General features: G+C 35.0%; 3 protein-coding genes across 3 annotated transcripts; 2 read left to right on the top strand and 1 right to left on the bottom strand.

The window, feature by feature from the left end:
- The first annotated feature begins 614 nt into the window (after window positions 1-614).
- Window positions 615-4872, top strand: LOC114747800 (receptor protein kinase TMK1-like). Its single transcript, XM_028936148.1, is given in 3 exon segments — window positions 615-2132; window positions 2135-3079; window positions 3863-4872. Coding segments are annotated over 3 exon segments (2856 nt in total). The 5' UTR covers window positions 615-757; the 3' UTR covers window positions 4399-4872.
- Window positions 4873-12640: 7768 nt separating this feature from the next.
- On the top strand, window positions 12641-14182 carry LOC114747799 (U-box domain-containing protein 21-like). The gene has a single exon (XM_028936147.1). The coding sequence runs from the start codon at window positions 12742-12744 to the stop codon at window positions 14044-14046; it is 1305 nt and encodes a 434-aa protein (XP_028791980.1). The 5' UTR covers window positions 12641-12741; the 3' UTR covers window positions 14047-14182.
- Window positions 14183-17119: 2937 nt separating this feature from the next.
- On the bottom strand, window positions 17120-17695 carry LOC114747802 (agamous-like MADS-box protein AGL80). The gene has a single exon (XM_028936149.1). It carries the CDS (start codon window positions 17693-17695, stop codon window positions 17120-17122), a length of 576 nt encoding a protein of 191 aa, XP_028791982.1.
- Window positions 17696-17934: the final 239 nt, after the last annotated feature.

Below are 17934 nucleotides of genomic sequence, written 5' to 3'. Positions count from 1 at the left end.
ATGAAATAAGTGTTATATTAAGTATAGAAGAGTATAATTTAAAAATGATTAAGGGATTTTTTTCGGTTAATATAATTATTGGCCTCTCAAATTTTAAATTATAAGTTTTTTTCTATCAATGAGTGAAATGGTTTAAGTTCTTATTAAATTATAGTGATTAATATTTTAAATAAAATAAAAATTGAAGGATGAAAATCTATGACTTAAAATTTAAGGAACCAAACCAAAAGAACAATAAATTTAAAAAACTAAAATTTGTATTAATCTGATTTTTCTTTTAAAGAAACTATTCTATTCACTTTGGTAGCATCGGAAAAACTGCTAAAAAAAATCTTTTCACATTTTTCATTCCCGGGGATGTAGGTATAGCATCTTCCAGCGCATTGTTGGGCGTCCCTTTCCAGCCAAGAAAGATTAGATTGATTTTACTCAAATCATGATCAAAGTTTAACAGATTCAAAAGACCAAAATAAAAAGGACCGTGGCCCACTGTGGACCCCACAGACCAAAAGCATACCCACTCCTCTTCCTATCTCAATCTCCAGCATCCCAACATTATTGTCATGACAACCCGGGGTTTCCGATATGCGGGCCCCACCTCCATGTGCATTTCTGTTCCTTCTTCTCCTTTCTCGCTTTCTCATCACTCTCTGCTCTGGAATCCAGCTCTCCCCTTAAACCGCCATTTGCACTTCTTCCCTCCTGCTTCCCTCTCGTCATTTCCTTCGCTTTCTCTCTTTGTTCCAGGAGAACGAATATGAGGAAAAAAACCCACTTAAAGTTTGAGCCTTTACTCATTTTCCTTTCTGGATTATTTTCAGTCTTCGTCTTCGTTGAGTCTCAAGCAAACCCTAGCCCAGATGCTGCTGCAATGGAAACTCTTAAGAAGAGTCTCAACGTCCCTGATACTATTGGATGGTCTGATTCGGACCCCTGCAAATGGAACCATGTTGTCTGCGATCAAAGTCGGGTCACGCGGATCCAAATCGGACGTCTAGGTCTTCAAGGTACTCTTCCTCCCAGTCTTGGAGATCTCACCGAGTTACAGCGCTTGGAGCTTCAGTATAATAACATTTCGGGTCCTCTTCCTAGCTTAAAGGGGTTGGGTTCTTTGCAAGTGCTTATGCTTAGTAACAACCAATTTAATTCGATCCCTAGCGATTTTTTTGCTGGCATGTCTCAGCTTGAATCCGTGGAGATCGACAACAACCCATTTGAGCAATGGGAGATACCTGAAAGTCTTCGAAATGCTTCGTCCCTTCAGAACTTCTCGGCCAACTCGGCTAATATCACAGGCAAACTACCAGATTTTCTTAATGCAGATGTCTTTCCTGGTTTGGTTCTTTTGCATTTGTCCTTCAATAACCTCGAGGGTGGGTTTCCCGCGAGCTTTTCTAGTTTGCCGATTGGGACTTTGTGGGTTAATGGGCAGACGGGTAAACTTAATGGAACCATAGATTTTATGCAGAATATGACTTCCTTGAGGGAGGTTTGGCTGCATTCAAATGCATTGTCGGGTCCATTACCAGACTTTTCAGGCTTGAAGAATTTGGAGACCCTGAGTTTGAGGGATAATTCGTTTACCGGCCCTGTTCCTTCGTCATTGATGAGTCTTAAATCATTGAAAGTTGTAAATTTGACTAATAACTTACTTCAAGGGCCTGTGCCAGTGTTCAATCCAGGGGTTGAAGTGGATATGAGTAAGGACTCGAATGGCTTTTGCTTGCCGACTCCTGGGCATTGTGATCCTCGGGTGAATATTCTTCTTTCCATTGTTAAACTTATGGGATATCCCCAAAGGTTTGCTAAGGAATGGAAGGGCAATGATCCTTGTGTTGATTGGCTTGGGATTACGTGTAGTAATGGGAACATCACTGTTGTTAATTTTCAGAGGATGGGTCTATCTGGCACCATATCCCCAGAGTTTGCCTCACTCAAATCACTGCAAAGAATTATGCTTGCTGATAACGGTCTCACTGGCACGATTCCGGGAGAGCTCACCACACTGCCTATGCTTACTGAACTGAATCTTGCTAATAATCAGCTTTATGGAAAAGTCCCATCTTTTAGGAGTAATGTAATTGTTGAGACGAAGGGTAACAAGGACATAGGAAGGATAGAAGCAGTTCAACCCCTTCAGGTTCAGCTTCTCCGAACCCTGCAGGTCAAGGTACAACAGGAGGAAATGGTGGGATTTCTGCAAATAGTGGCAAAAAACCTTCTCATGTTGCGGTGATTGTAATTGCTGTAGTTGGAGGTGTATTTTTGGTTTCAATGATTGGTGTCATAGTTTTCTGCTTGTATAGGATGAAGCAAAAGCAATTAAGCAGGGTACAGAGCCCAAATGCTCTGGTAATTCACCCTCGTCATTCTGGATCGGACAATGAAAGTTTGAAAATAACAGTTGCTGGCTCAAGTGTCAGTGTTGGCACAGCTAGTGAAACCCAAACTGTACGTGGCAGTGAGACAGGAGGAGATATCCAAATGGTTGAAGCTGGGAACATGGTCATTTCCATACAAGTCCTTCGGAATGTGACTGACAATTTTAGTGACAAGAATATATTGGGACAAGGTGGCTTCGGAACAGTATACAAAGGTGAACTTCATGATGGTACCAAAATTGCTGTGAAAAGAATGGAGTCTGGAGCGATAACGGGAAAGGGTGCATCAGAATTTAAATCTGAAATTGCTGTTTTGACAAAAGTTCGCCACCGGCATCTTGTTGCACTTCTTGGCTACTGCTTGGATGGGAATGAAAAGCTTTTGGTGTATGAATACATGCCTCAGGGTACACTAAGTAGGCATCTGTTTAACTGGCCAGAAGAAGGATTACAACCCTTGGACTGGAATAGGAGGTTGACCATTGCCTTAGATGTGGCTAGAGGTGTTGAGTATCTTCATGGCTTAGCCCATCAAAGTTTTATACATAGAGACTTAAAGCCCTCAAACATCCTTCTTGGAGATGATATGAGAGCGAAGGTTGCAGATTTTGGTCTTGTCCGTCTTGCTCCAGAAGGAAAAGCCTCAATAGAAACACGAATTGCTGGGACGTTTGGATACTTGGCACCAGAATATGCAGGTATCTTTTAGATTTTCTTACTGTTTATCATAGAACCTCGTGGGAAATGGGTGCATTCAGAATTTTCAAAAATTATTTTAACATTCATGTCGTCTTAGAAAGACAACAACGCTTTTGTATGTATAGATATTTACTTGTGTAACTAATCCGTGCCAGTTCGAGATTAGGCCAATTAACTGATTGAGAAGTTGATGTATAAGCTACTTTCAGTTGGCCATTTCTTGCTTCATTCATGGCTTTCATCTGTAAAAGATATTTAAAATATTCCATCACAAACTCATGTTATTTCTAGAAAGTCATCATTGCATTTGCATGTCCAATTCATGAAAACAGCCACTGACTCATACGAATAAATCTCACTTTTAAAGCATTCATGGTTGTGTTGAGTAGGCTTTCAAAACAACCATATGCACTCACGTGAGTTCTGATTTGCTTGTATGGGAGGTAAAACATAAAGCTATTTAGATGCTTGCTATTTAAGTTCTTCAATAACATTACTACGTCCAGCCATCAACGTGGCAATAGACCTATTCATTGGCATTCGCATGATAATTTAGGATTTTGGGATGAACCATTAGTTAACATATCACTAGAGCGTCTACATTACCAACTGGACTTAAACAATGATGGACTCGTGTTTTGAGTAGAGCAAGTCCATGACACCACCAAATTTTCCCCATTTGTAGTGACTGATATCAGTTTTTTTTTTTTTTTTTGGTTTATATCAAACTTCGTACTTCAGTTCATCTTCACTAAATGTTAGTCTTTGTTTATGGATTGCAGTTACTGGCCGTGTGACAACTAAAGTAGATGTATACAGCTTTGGAGTGATACTGATGGAAATCATAACTGGAAGGAAAGCACTTGATGAAACCCAACCCGAGGATAGCATGCATCTTGTAACATGGTTCCGCAGAATGTACATAAATGATGAATCGTTTTGCAAGGCTATTGATCCCGCAATTGATCGCAACGAGGAAACTCTTGCCAGCATTCGCACAGTGGCAGAGCTAGCGGGCCACTGCTGTGCACGAGAGCCATATCAAAGGCCAGACATGGGTCATGCTGTGAATGTTCTTTCCTCTTTGGCAGAACTCTGGAAGCCATCTGATCAGAGTTCTGAAGATATATATGGGATTGACCTTGACATGTCTTTGCCTCAAGCTCTTAAGAAATGGCAGGCTTATGAAGGTAGAGGAGGAGGTTCAGTGGACTCCTCTTCTTCTTCACTTCTTCCAAGCTTGGACAACACTCAGACAAGCATACCAACACGCCCGTATGGTTTTGCCGAATCTTTCACATCAGCAGATGGGAGGTGACCAATCAGGATGGTTTGTAAATTATAACTGCAGTGTTCTTTCTGTGTCTTCATCCTCTTTGCTTCCAACCAAGCTAAGGTTAAAAAATCCTTCAAGCTGTCATTATGAGGTTCTTCGATAAAAATATAAATGCGGACCTTTTCTCCAGCCAAGTATCTTTTACGTGTTATAATTCTATCGAAAATCCTTGTTTCAAGAACTTAAGAATTACATTGAAGGATTTCTCATTTGGATCTTGCTGGCTTTTTCCATGTCTTGTGGCACTCTCTCCTGAGGGTAACCTTGCATTTTCTTGAACACTTGTCTAGCGAGTTTTGTAGACAAAAAGTGAGGATAGATTCTCTGCAGACTCTTTAGTCATGTTTTGCTGTCTGTATTGCTGTATTGAATTGTATATCAGGAATTGTAACTCGGTTTCTGTTCTGGACCTTTTGAAATGCACATTTTTATCTTCACAAATATTTTGAACTTGAATTTGGGATGAAGGATATAGCTGGCAGCTAAGGGAGGGAGGTGTCAATTCAAGAGGACCAGGGAATCAGGCACAGTGGAAGGAGTTGTCGTTTTGGGGGAATATGAATATGAAATTGTGAAAACGACGAAAAAGGAGAGGAGTAAGAGTAACGATGGAATAAAATATGTCATGTGGCTTCCAACTTGTTGCCACAAAAGGCTACACTATAATCTACTCCCACATGCAAGTTGAATTTGTTCTTTTCTTCTTTGTCTTTATTAGCAGCTAAGCATGAAGGCAACTTGCCCCAACAAAACGATGTCCTGTTCATTTTTACAACTGGCTTCCATGCAACGGGTAGCGGAGCATAACATGTTTGATAGGACATATTAAAAAAAGTAATTAAGAAATAATGTTTACTTGAAGATATTTCAATATTTTAATTAATTAAATGGAGGCTTCAAAATATTTTTATGAGCTGTTTGGTTTGAGTTCTTCCTGTTAACTTTGCATCATGAGGTTGATGTTATAAGATGTATTGTTCTTCGTGCTTTTTGTTTTTTTCTCTTGTTAGCTTTATGTTTCATTGATTGTTTGCTTTGCCCGTTGTTTTCTTGTTGCTGATGTTCTGGGCCGATTTTTTCTTTTGATTTATTCGGGCTTGACTCAAATTGATCAAATATAATTAGGCGATTTTTTATTTAATCATTTTATTTATATTGAATAAAATTGATTTTTTATCTAAAAAAAGAAAAATCTTCTGTGTTTCTGCCATCAGTCTTCAAAATATCTTCTAAGAAAGCTTTTAAATTATGCAAGTGAAGATGAAAAATTAGTGTTACCCAGGCACTTTGTAGTTAAAACCAACTTTTATTTTGGGGACAAACGAAATGGAAAAATAGCTGAGGTATTAAATAAAGAATGTAATTACTAAAATATCTTACAACAAATGAATAATATTTAATGAAAAATTGTTACAAAAAATAATGATAGGTTTATACTGCTCATTTGTTATAAAACTATTTTTTAAGTAATTATATGTTTTCCTTAAAACTCCATACTGATTTTTCCAAAAAAAAAAAAAAAACTAATTTCTTAACAACTTTGTTTTTGTTGTCATCACGACCAAAAAAGATTTTGTTGCATCTGTTTCAAAGCTAGCGTAAGAAGTAAGTTTAATATGTGTAAAAATCACTAAAAAGTAATGCATTGCTAAGATCAAACTTGGATAACATCTAAAAAACGCCACACAAAAAAAAAAAGATTAGAAACGGTTGTACGAGTTGGTGTTGACTCAACCGATCCACTTTGGAGCCAACCCCTTAAAAAAAAAAATTTAGTGACAGAAAAAGAGAATCCGTTTCTTAACATTAGCATAGATAAATTAAATATTACCTCTGATTATTAATATAAGAGCTAGTCTAATTTTTAATTTGGTCTTAAATATAAAACTCCAATCTATTTTGTTTCTTATATTTATTTATTTTTTAAACGAGTCATTGTAGTTGCTGTACATATTAAATATTCAATTAAATTGTAGTTTTAGTTAATACATTATTAGTAAAGGTATTTTGGAAAAGATAACACCTAATTATTATAAATAATTAGCTCATTAAACTTCTTTAATCTATTCAAATTAGTCAATTAGTTTTTATATTAAGAATTGGAGGTAGTATTATCTTTGGTTTAATATAAGATTTAGTTAACTAATTTGGAAAAAAATTAAGAAAGTGACTAAATTATCTTAAAGTACTTTTATTTATTTTTTTTAAAACTAATTTGTCCTACTTATAAATTAATATATAAATTAATAATATAAATAATTATTTTAGACAGATCATATATAAGATATATTTTAATAATTTAATTAAATTTTTTTAAATCAGTCAACTAAATTTAATAGTATCAAAAATCAGAGTTGTTATTACTATTTCAATGCCACAAGGGGGGGGGGAATCAAGAAAACAGAAGTTAAAAAACATTAAAAAATTTAACACGGGAAATTACCAAAAAACCATATGCCTTGTCTAAGATCTGATTAAAAATATATTCCCTCCCGTCATAAACACAGGAGTCAGTTACTTATTATGCAGTGATTAAGAAAATTATATTTAAGTTAGTTGTTCAAAAGACAATAATATGGGTAGATTTTCTAAAATATCTTTTTTAATCATTTACTCTAATAAATAATCATCTTAATATGTACAATAAATACGAAAAATTTAGGAAAAAATTATAAATTTTGGAGAGAAGGTAAATTTAGATAATACATTATGATCAAAGCATTTTCCATCTACTGGTTTTTACATTTATGAAGGGAGAAAATAATATATATATATATATATAAATAGATTGAAATTCAAATTTTGAGAATATTAACATTCTACCAACCAATGCCCCAAGCTTGAAGGTCAATGATCATGTGGTAGCTGAATTTTGAACACACGTATGGAATTAATTCACAAAACGCGTGTAATAATACAATCATTAATATTTTAAAAAAATTTCAAGAACTGCAAATCAACGTTAGATGTTTGACTTTGCTGTTGTTCACCTCAAGACTTGAAACTTGAGTCTCTCTCTCTATGTGTGTGTGTGTATATATATATAGTCAAATCTTTTTCAAGCCAGGCTTTTTTCTGTTCGTTCACGCGTGGCTGCGCAAGTTCATACTTGAAAAAAAAATGTTATTAAGAAAAAAGGAAGTTCATGCCTGAAAAATAAAATATAAAAAATATAAAGTAAAATTTTGAATTTTTTTTTTTCCAATTTACATGTCATTGACTGTTGCTTGCTTCTGACTTTTCAAATATAACATCGAAGAAGTTACTCGCGGAACTGCCTAGCGAGTACATGCAACTAAGGTGGAATGTCCTAAGAAATATAATGAATTAATGATATTTTTAAAAGTAAAGCTTATATATAGGACTGAAGGTAATACAATATATTTTGAGTTCAAATATTAAAAGTACTCGTGGCATAAGTAATCAGAAATTATATGCACAATCTATGTTTTGTTTATGACTAAACATGAACAAAAACATGCATATTACTACCTCCAGTCCTAATTATAAAAGCCAGTTGACTAATTTGAGGAGATTAAGAAAGTAAGTTGAGTTAGTTATTTATTCTAAATAGGTGTTGTCTTTCCTAAAATATCCTTGCTAATTAAATATATTGACTAGAACTATAATTATCAGAAGGACTATTTTGAAAAAAAATTGAGTAAATATGAAAGACAAAGTGAATTGGGATCTTATATTTAGGACCAAAATAAAAATCAAACAGCATTTTATATTAAGGACCAGAGGTAGTAGTTCCTTTGTACAATGCAGCTTCAAGTTAATTTGTGGGCACTCTTAAGGGTCATGGAAGAGAAATGGTTGGTGCAGCAGCAAGAGGCTTAAGTTTTGGGCTGTCTCAAATTTATTAGTAAGAACTAGGGAATGCAATCAAACTCGAGGTGTTTGCCAAACTTTAAAAGTATTTTTAAAAAATATTTTTTTATAAATCAAGATAAACTCCTTCACATATTTATTTTGTATATTATAAAAGCACTTTTAAAATTATAATTTTATATCAGACTTGCTTTAATTTATATGATGTTTGTCTTTTTTGGTTCTCCTGATATTAGTTTTTCGTTTGTCTTTGTTATTGGTTTGTTTTGCTTTTTTATTTCACTTGTGTTAGGCCGATTTTTTTTTTTTGTTGATTCATTTAGACTTTGCTCAAATTAATCAAATGTAATTGGGTTGTTTTTATGTAATTTTTTTTATTCCCGTTTGAATAAATTTGATGTTTTATTTATAAAAAAAACGCGAGAAAAAGTCAATAAATGAATTTTCAACATTCAACAGAATTATAATTAGTCTAATTTGAATCATCTGTGAAAAAGATTGTTAAAAAAAAAAAAAAGGCTGTCCCCCTACGGAAGGTCATAATTCTTATCCCATAGAAGTGTGAACGTTGATTGGTCAAGGTTGATCTCACACTATTTAATTTATAAAAATCTTTACGCGGCAAGTTTTTAAAGTCCAAAGTTTTAGTTAAAATATATAGGGAAAAGTAATTTCCCAGTCTCTATAGTTTGCATGAGTTTTGAAACAGGTCCCTGAATTTTTTTTCTTTTTTATGGGGTCCTTTGAGTTTACTTTGGTAGTTCCTTCCGTCCCTCATCTCAAAAGCTGTTAAATAAGTAGTGACGGTGTTTAAATTTCTGTTAGATCAATTTGAGGTGGCAAATAGCTGGCAATATTTTACAAGTGGACTTTGACTAAAAATCCAGGTGGAAGTAATTAGTGTCTGGGAAAAAATAAAATCCTGCATCGAAGAAGCCACACACACTAGAGCATCGTCTTCTCTTTATTCCATTGAGCTTCAGTGTTGTCAAGGAGCTTCAGCAGATTACAAAATACTTCCCCCGGTTCTAATTATAAAAGCCAGTTGACTAATTTGAGGAGATTAAGAAAGTAAGTTGAGTTAGTTATTTGTCCTAAATATGTGTTGTCTTTCCTAAAATATCCTTATTAATCGAGTGTATTGACTAGAACTATTATTGTTAGAAGGGCTACTTTAGAAAAAAAAATGTATAAATATGAGAGACAGAATAGATTGGGGTCTTATATTTAGGACCAAAATAAAAGTCAAACGAGATCTTATATTAAGGACCGGAGGTAGTATTAGAAATTAAGTCCGAAATCCCCATAGATTCAAAATATATGATGCACCCACAAAAATCATTCTTAGACGGCGATTATATTATGTCATCAACAATAAAAACGAAAACAAAGAACCTGTTCATTGTTGAAGCCTTCAAGGTTCAGCTGCCGTTAACCCCCTCTAGAACACAAATCCTTTTAAAAAGTTTGGCCATATTTCAAGACACAATAGCTTGGACACGAAGGGACAAAACTTCAAGGCTGGGTTGAGAAACTACAAATTTGACAGAATGAGATGCAGATGTTGCTGAACCCAAGGTTCGATGGTTTTAGATTCGCATACAAAGATTCCAGTTTCAGATTTTAGCTTCCTATTTTCATGAACTTTAGTTTCATAGAATCTAGAAAGGAATCAATTTTAGGTTTGATGGGGTGTTATGCTTTCGAGATTCGAGCACTTCATTCTTGCCCTTGTTTCCTCTTTCTTCGTTCTGGTATTCTGCTATTTGATAGTCTTTGTATTTAACACAAGCATATTTTTTTCCCACATCACCCTCAGGAGATGTCACCTCCGATTGATCTAACGGAATATTTAACACTGTTATCACTTATTTAACAGTTTTGAAGATAAAGGACTAACAAACCTTACAGAGTAAACTTAAAGGACCTCATAAAAAAGAAAAAAGAAAAAAATCCAAGAACCTAATTCAAAGCTTGTGCAAACTATAAGGACTGGAAACTAATTTTCCCAAATATATATTACTCCCTCCATTTCATATTATTTTTGACAAAAAATAATTTTTACCGAGACTTGAAAAAAATCGTTGAATAATTATTCTCCTTCTTTCCTAAAATGTCTTTAGTCTTCTACTCCTAATTTAATACATTTCTAGAGTACAAAATGAACAATAAACAAGACAGAACATAAAAAATAATAATGCATTATTGAAATATAAAATTGATAAATGTTATGAAGTATGAAAAATAATATTAAGAGGTTATCTCTCATTAAGAAGCCACTAATCAATTTTTTTAGGATTATCATTAAACAACTAAGGGTATTTTTAAAACTAAAGTTATATTTATGACATACTTGGTACTTATAGCTTGCAGCTAATTTTACCTGTTTTATTTTGTCTTGATAACATAGCTTTTTATTCCTTATAAAAAGGAAGGAGAGTAACATGGTAATTAACACATTTTCTACTACTAATTAATTATTCGTTACTGACTCCTAAAATTCATGATAATTTAGTAAAAAGGAATCCAATGAATACTAAATATAAAATCTCTGAGAAGTTCACACGAGTTTATGACTATAGCAAACCCTCCAGGAATAATTTGCAGGAATCTGAACACGAGAATAAAATATATGGTTGTTGGTAGAAAAAACAAAAGAGAATATAATATATAGTCTCTTTTTTTTCCTGCCAACAAACACGGTATACAATCCCCTACTTTGAATGCAAGCACTCTGTTACTTTTTTCATAGAAGTGCAAATCATACTAAGAACTTTTTTCAAAAATTCATGTTCGAAATATATTAGCTTCAATTTAAATTTAATTATACACATGTTAAATTCTAAAATTCTATTTGAACATTAGTTACTCAAATAAGTTATATTTTCATATTTTAATGAGTTAATGCGCATTTAATATCCTAATATATTTTGTGTTTTCTTCAAAAAACATTTTTTTTAATAATCAAACCTATTAAGTTAAAAAAATAACGGAAAAATACTTATTGAATTTCAAAAAGATAAATAGGTCATACTAACTACTCTTGTAATAATTTTAACTACTTTTGTAATAATTTTGATAAGTCAAAATCTATTAAAATTACTTATTTATTACTTTAAAATTTAACAGGTTTTTTTTGTTATTTTCTAAATATTCTCTAATATGCATCATGTATGATTCTAAGAAAACTTGATAACCCAATATATTTTATGACAATTCGCCAGAATGAATTATATTGTTCTTCATTATTTTTCTATACAAATTCAGACTTTCTTTCTGTTTGTTTCCTTTTGTTTTATTATTGAATAAAATAGTGCCTAGCATCTTAGTATTATTTTCGTGTATTCAGCATCTTAATTTTATTTTCTATATGCATCTAGCATTGTAATTTTAATATTATTTATAATACATTGTCATAAAAAATAGGATGATATATGCGCCTTGACCTTTTATTATTTCATGTTATTAAAGTTTAATCCGGTTGTTAGGAACTTACTGTAGCTCTCGCGAATACATGTTGAAGCTTTTAAGACCGTATTTTTTTCATCCTATAGCTTAACTGTAGAATCTCAAAAAATTACAGTGTCTTTGTTCATTGGATGAGCATCGAATCCAGCTTTAACAAACCTACAAATTTAATTAAGGCCTAAATACTACTCATCTTGTACTTAATTATTGAATTGATTTTGATTTATTTTTTATATTTATCATTTTTTTAAATTATTCTTATTAACACTCTCTCAACCATAATTAAGTAAGAGAGGAAAAGAAGATATTAAAAAAATAATTATAATATTTTAAAAAAATTATACTATATTTTTTATAATTAATTAATTTATCTAAAATTTTTAATTAAATTAAATTAATTAAATAGATTTTATATTAAGAATTAAGAGGATAATGGTTAAAAAAACCTAAGTCCAATGACCAATACCAGTTGGTGTCGCACACGGACCCGACGCTGCCCCGCGGGCACACGCTTCTCTTGACTCCGTCCGACTCAGCAAGCCATCTCACCACCCTTATGTCGGCTCGCGCCAATCCTAACCCTACTGTTTTTTTCTTTTACTGCTAAAAAAAAAAAAAAGAAATTTAAATTTTGAATCCTTCAACGGTCAACATTCAACACGTCCATTCTCTCTCCTTCCGCTTGCCCACCTTACCTACATAATAAACAACACATTAATTAATCTCCCCTTTCTTGTTTCTTTACCAAGTTTGAACCTTTCTCTTCGTCCTTTCATTATACTATTATTATTGTATGCATATCTATTGATTAATCTTGTTCCTACCTATCACCGCTTTGACCCGCGTGGCATATGGCTGACTCAGTCGTCGTCTCCCTATAAATACCCCCATTTCACTCAGCTTCGTATCACGGTTCAGAACTTCAATTCGCAATCTTAAATATTCAACGCATACACTAACGAACGGACAGCAATATTCACGAAGACTGGTTGATTAGTTTCAGTTCTTGAAGGTAGTACAAGCATGGTTTTGTCAGGGACTCTAAGGAAAGTTTTCAGACGCGCCCGCAAAGAGAGAGGCCTTCCCGGCGGTGAACTCGACTTGGAACCTGTGATTCCGACGCATTTCCGGTGCCCGGTGAGCCTTGAACTGATGAAAGATCCGGTGACGCTGTGCACTGGAATAACCTACGACAGAGACAGCATCGAGAGGTGGATTGAATCTGGGAACAACACTTGCCCCGTGACCAAGCAGGTTCTTTCCAGCACTCACATGATCCCAAATCACTCCATTCGGAAAATGATTCAGCACTGGTGCGTCGAGAACCAGTCTTACGGGATCGAAAGAATTCCCACTCCGAGGATCCCGGTCGCGCCGTACGAGGTTTCGGAGACTTGTTCGAGGATAATTGTCGCCACTCGTAATGGGGATGTCAAAACCTGTCAAGAATTGGTGGGGAAAATTAAGAATTGGGGTAAAGAAAGCGAGAGGAACAAGAGGTGTATAGTAGAAAATGGTGCTTGTGCAGTGTTAGCCTCTGCCTTTGATTCTTTCTCGCGTGGGGCCATCGAGGAAAACGAGGTTGCTCTGGATGAGATCTTGGGAGTGCTCCCATGGATGATGAATCCATCTCAAGAAGATGCCAGATCGAAATTGAGGTCTGAGGCATCTTTGAATTGCTTGGTTTGGTTTCTGAATGGGAACGACCTTTCAGCAAGACAAAATGCAGCCATGGTGCTCAAGGAAATGCCTGTGAGAGCTCTAGCTAAAGCTGAAGGTGTGATTGAAGCTTTGGTCAAGATGATTAGAGAGCCTATAGGACCTAATGCAACCAAAGCAAGCTTGACCAAGATTTTCCAGTTGGTTTCCTCGTCAGATGACAAAGAGAGAATCTCACAGAGATTTGTGGAACTGGGTTTGGTTTCTTTATTGCTGGAGGCCATTGTTGATGCAGACAAAAGTATATGTGAGAAGGCTTTGGGTGTTTTGGATTGTCTTTGTGATTGCAAAGAAGGAAAGGAAGCGGCCATGGCTAATGCTCTAGCCTTGCCTCTTGCAACTAAGAAGATTCTAAGGGTATCAGCGTTGGCCACTGAGTTTTCAGTATCCATTCTCTGGAAGCTCTGTGACAAGGAAGATGAAGAGGTTCTAGTTGAAACTGTTCAACTTGGGGCTTTTCAGAAGCTCCTGCTTTTGTTGCAGGTGGGCTGTGAAGAAAGCATGAAGGAGAAGGTCACTGAATTGTTGAAACTGTTGAATGCTTATAGAAGCAGAGCAGAATGTGTCGATTCATCCCTGGATTTTAAGTACCTTAAGAAGCCCTTCTAATTGATAGATTCATTGAGATTTCATTCATTCCATTCTTTTTGTATAAAAAAATAGGAGCAAAACACAATGTAAAAGCATACAAGTATACAACATACAAATCGATTTATTCAATTGAAATTTGACAATTATTTTTAAATATTGATACTTCTACATTATATGAACCCGGTGTAAAGTTATTTCCTGTTATTCATCGTTCCCCTTCCCTTGTATTCATGCATAATACATCTGAACTAGCACTGTTGCACCTGTTCCTATTTATATCAATGAAATCTATGTAGTATCTATGATAGGAGTAATGTGATATGTGTATATATATAGAGAGAGAGAGAGAGAGGTTGAACTAAGCCGTTAGAATTTAACATGCTTACTTTTTTTTCCCCCCCTTTCTTAGTTGTATGCACTAAGACATACGTATCCTAAGAGTAAACCAACGTCTTGCCTTCTCTCACATGCAATTATATACTCAACAAAAGGCTAGACAAAAGTTCATGCACGCCCAAAGGTTGTAATTCTTTTGGCAGCTAGAATCTTTAGAAGACCAATATATTATGGATCAGCTCCTAGATTCATGGGTAATCTAGACAAGATTGTCCGCTTGGTTTACTTTTCATGTTAATTGGAATGCCAATAATTGATGTTTAGCATGAGTGGCATCATGAAAAGAAAATAAAAGCTAACACGAGGGTAAGGCTTTTTCACGGTGATCTAGCTTTTTCTTTCCTTTTCCAGAGAAACATGTAATAAATTAGGAAGGAGTTGTAAATTTGATTCCATTTTTTGTTGTATTTGAATCTTTAGAGATTTTGATACAATGACGTGCTCATTTATTCATTAAATGAGAAAGTTGCTCTTTCTTCTCTAAATCAACACGCTGTTGCAACAAGAGCAGATGATGGCATCTCAAAAGTTCAGTCCCTCAAGGAACATTTCTTATCTTTCTTTCCTGAGTGCCAAATAAATGTAAAAGTTCTATTATATGATGCGTCTACTGCAGAAATTGTCTCAGGCCACCCTGATTTTGTTTTGGATTGCATTGACAATATCTTCTGTTGAATTACACATTATTTTACCATATTGGTGTGTGCTAGCATTCTCCCTTTTTAAGAAATATTTTTCATACATCATAGACATACTTCAGTCTGATGGATTTACTGCTTTGCTGCAAGTTTGGAACTTTATAACGTAAAAGCAGTTTTTGCTTTATCATTGATTCGTTTTGGGTACATGAGCATGTATCAAGCATTGTGATATATGTACATGAGTCAATATGGTTTGGCTTCCTGGAAGGATGAAACCCAATAACATTTCACTACCTTTCGCTCATCTTTCCCTTTTCAAGTTGTCATTGGCAATCATTCTGATACAAATACATAAAAATTATGAGCTCTCTCAATTGGTTGATTTGTTTATTGTAATAGGTGGCCCTTCTTGCTGCACATGTACGTAGGAGGAGCTGGTGCCGGGGCTGATCCAACAAGAATACAAATTGCGGCAGAACTAAGAGAGTCCACTAGTGATCCATTATCTCAAGTAGTGATCCATTATTTGTAATACGTTAAACCACGTATTGTAATTACTTAGGCATTTTAACATGCTTCTTATCTTTTCCTTTCTCCGTTATATGTACTAACGCTTATGTATCCTTAGAGTAATCCAATGGCTTGCCTTTTCTCACGTGGACATTTTTTTTATTCTTTTTTTGATTTGGACTCCGCCACAATCTGTCAATGTTCCCGATTAAATCTTATTGTTCCTTGAGGTCCTATAGGGGAAATTGGTAATCCCATGCTTACACAGAAGTTCAGGCACACACAAAGATTGGCACTCATTTGTCATCAAGAATCTTTGAAAGACCAATATAATATAGATGAGTTTCTAGATCCATAATCTAAACAAGATTGTCCTCTTGGCACACGTTTCATGTTACATGGAATATCAATATTTGATGTTCGACATGGCTGTTATTATGAAAGAAACTAAAAGCCAACATGACAGCAAAGTTTTTCTTGGTGATGCTATACTTTTGCATATATTGCTATTGTTAGTATATCTGATAATTGGTAAGACACCCCTTGAGGAAAGGTCATGGCATTGAAGGTGGTATTCCTGTTGTATTATCTTTAGAGAAACCCAAAGTAAAGTTGCTAGGAATTCCACATGCACTGATGTCTCAAGTCTTTGAACAAGCAGTTTAAAATTGGAGGAATTGCAATTGAGACTAGTGCTAGAGAAATTGAAATGACATTGGTGGCATGCCATTTGGGGATCTCCAAACAATAACATAAATAAGACCCGTACTTAAGCTATTAGTTATGTTGAAATTTGATAGAAACTCTGCTGCTCTTTATTATTGAATCCAAATAATAGATAGTTGACAGGACAAACAAGGAATATATTTGTGGCAGCAGCAACAGGTCAAAATAAGAAGTACCTTAAGAAGCCCTTCTAATTGACCGATGATAATTGATAGATTCTTTGAGATTTCATTCATTCCATTCTTTTTGTATAAAACAATAGAAACAAAACACAATGTAAAAGCATACAAACATACAATATATACAAATCGATTCATTCAATTGAAATTTGACAATTCTTTTTGATATTGATACTTCTACATTATGAGCCTGGTATAAAAAATTTTTCCTTTTATCCATGATTCCACTTTCCCTATATTCATACATAATACATCTGAACCAGCATTGTTGCAGCTGTTCCTGTTTGTGTGCGCGCTTAGAGAGAGAGAGAGAGAGAGAGGTGAACTAAGCCAATAGAGTTTGTTGATTTCAACTAACCAGCACCACTGAAGATGCAGATTACAACTCTGAAACAGCATAAATCAGAAATTTAAATGGGTAGACTAGACCATGAAGCTTTATTACTGCAGCGACGGAAATATAAAGAAAAGAGCATTATTGAAAACAAACATAGAGAAAAACCTGTAAATAGATCTAATCTAGAAAAGAACTTTCATAGATTAGGTAAATTGTGAATAGAAATGTAAATAAGTCAAGGTTTTGACACATTTACATATCTATTCATAATCAACTCCTCTTCAAATTATTAGTTGGCTAGTCTACTCAGAAATTGCCTGAGGATGTTTTTCAAAAGTAAAAGGGGCTAGACCAAGCATTACAGAGATTGGCCTCTCAAATGGAAGTGTCTCATCCCCCGCACAGTTCATCAATTCCATAAAATTTTGCTGTCTCTGCAATGTGCTTATATTCATCTCCATAATTCCCTTTCCATTGTTGTTATCTTCTCCGGCTTGTTCTTGTCCCTGACTTTGGATCTGGACTTCATTCTGAGGCTCCATCTCCAGTGCCTCCATCCTCCTACTGATATCCCTCAGGTTCTGCCCAATCAGCCATGACAGATCATGGAGATCATTGATAGTCATATTCTGCAGAAAAATCCCACTGCTCAAGTAGTGATACATGATCTGGGCCAGCTCCTTCTCCCTATTGTTCCTCCTCATCTTCTTCACCTGCTCACTGATTTTCTGGATCCTATCCCTTGTGAAGCTCATTTGGTTCATCATCTTCTTGCACTGCTCCATCTCTGGCATCTGTCTGAACCTCACCAGTGTGCTTTGGACTCCCATGGAAGGCCAAACCTCAGGCTCAGTATCATAAGGACTGTAAATTATCATACATGCCTCAACCCACAAAGGGTGGCAAGTTCGTTTGCCTTCTTCACCATACCATTCTTTCTCTTCCTGTATGTTGTCTTCCTTGCAGATTCATTGACAATGAATGCAAGCTTCACCTTCCTTCTGGTCATGGTGGTGATCAGAGGAGAAAACCAGAGGGAACAGTGGAGAAATTGAGATGGTTGTTGTGGTTTGTTTTGTTCACAGTATGTGCTTTATATAGATGAATTGGGGGGGGG

This window comes from Neltuma alba, unplaced genomic scaffold (assembly GCF_004799145.2).
Source record: "Neltuma alba isolate B1F8T4 unplaced genomic scaffold, ASM479914v2 tig00005462_pilon, whole genome shotgun sequence".
NCBI lineage: Eukaryota > Viridiplantae > Streptophyta > Magnoliopsida > Fabales > Fabaceae > Neltuma > Neltuma alba.
The sequence above is the reverse complement of the archived record's forward strand: the minus strand, read 5'-3'. Positions and strand labels throughout refer to the sequence as shown.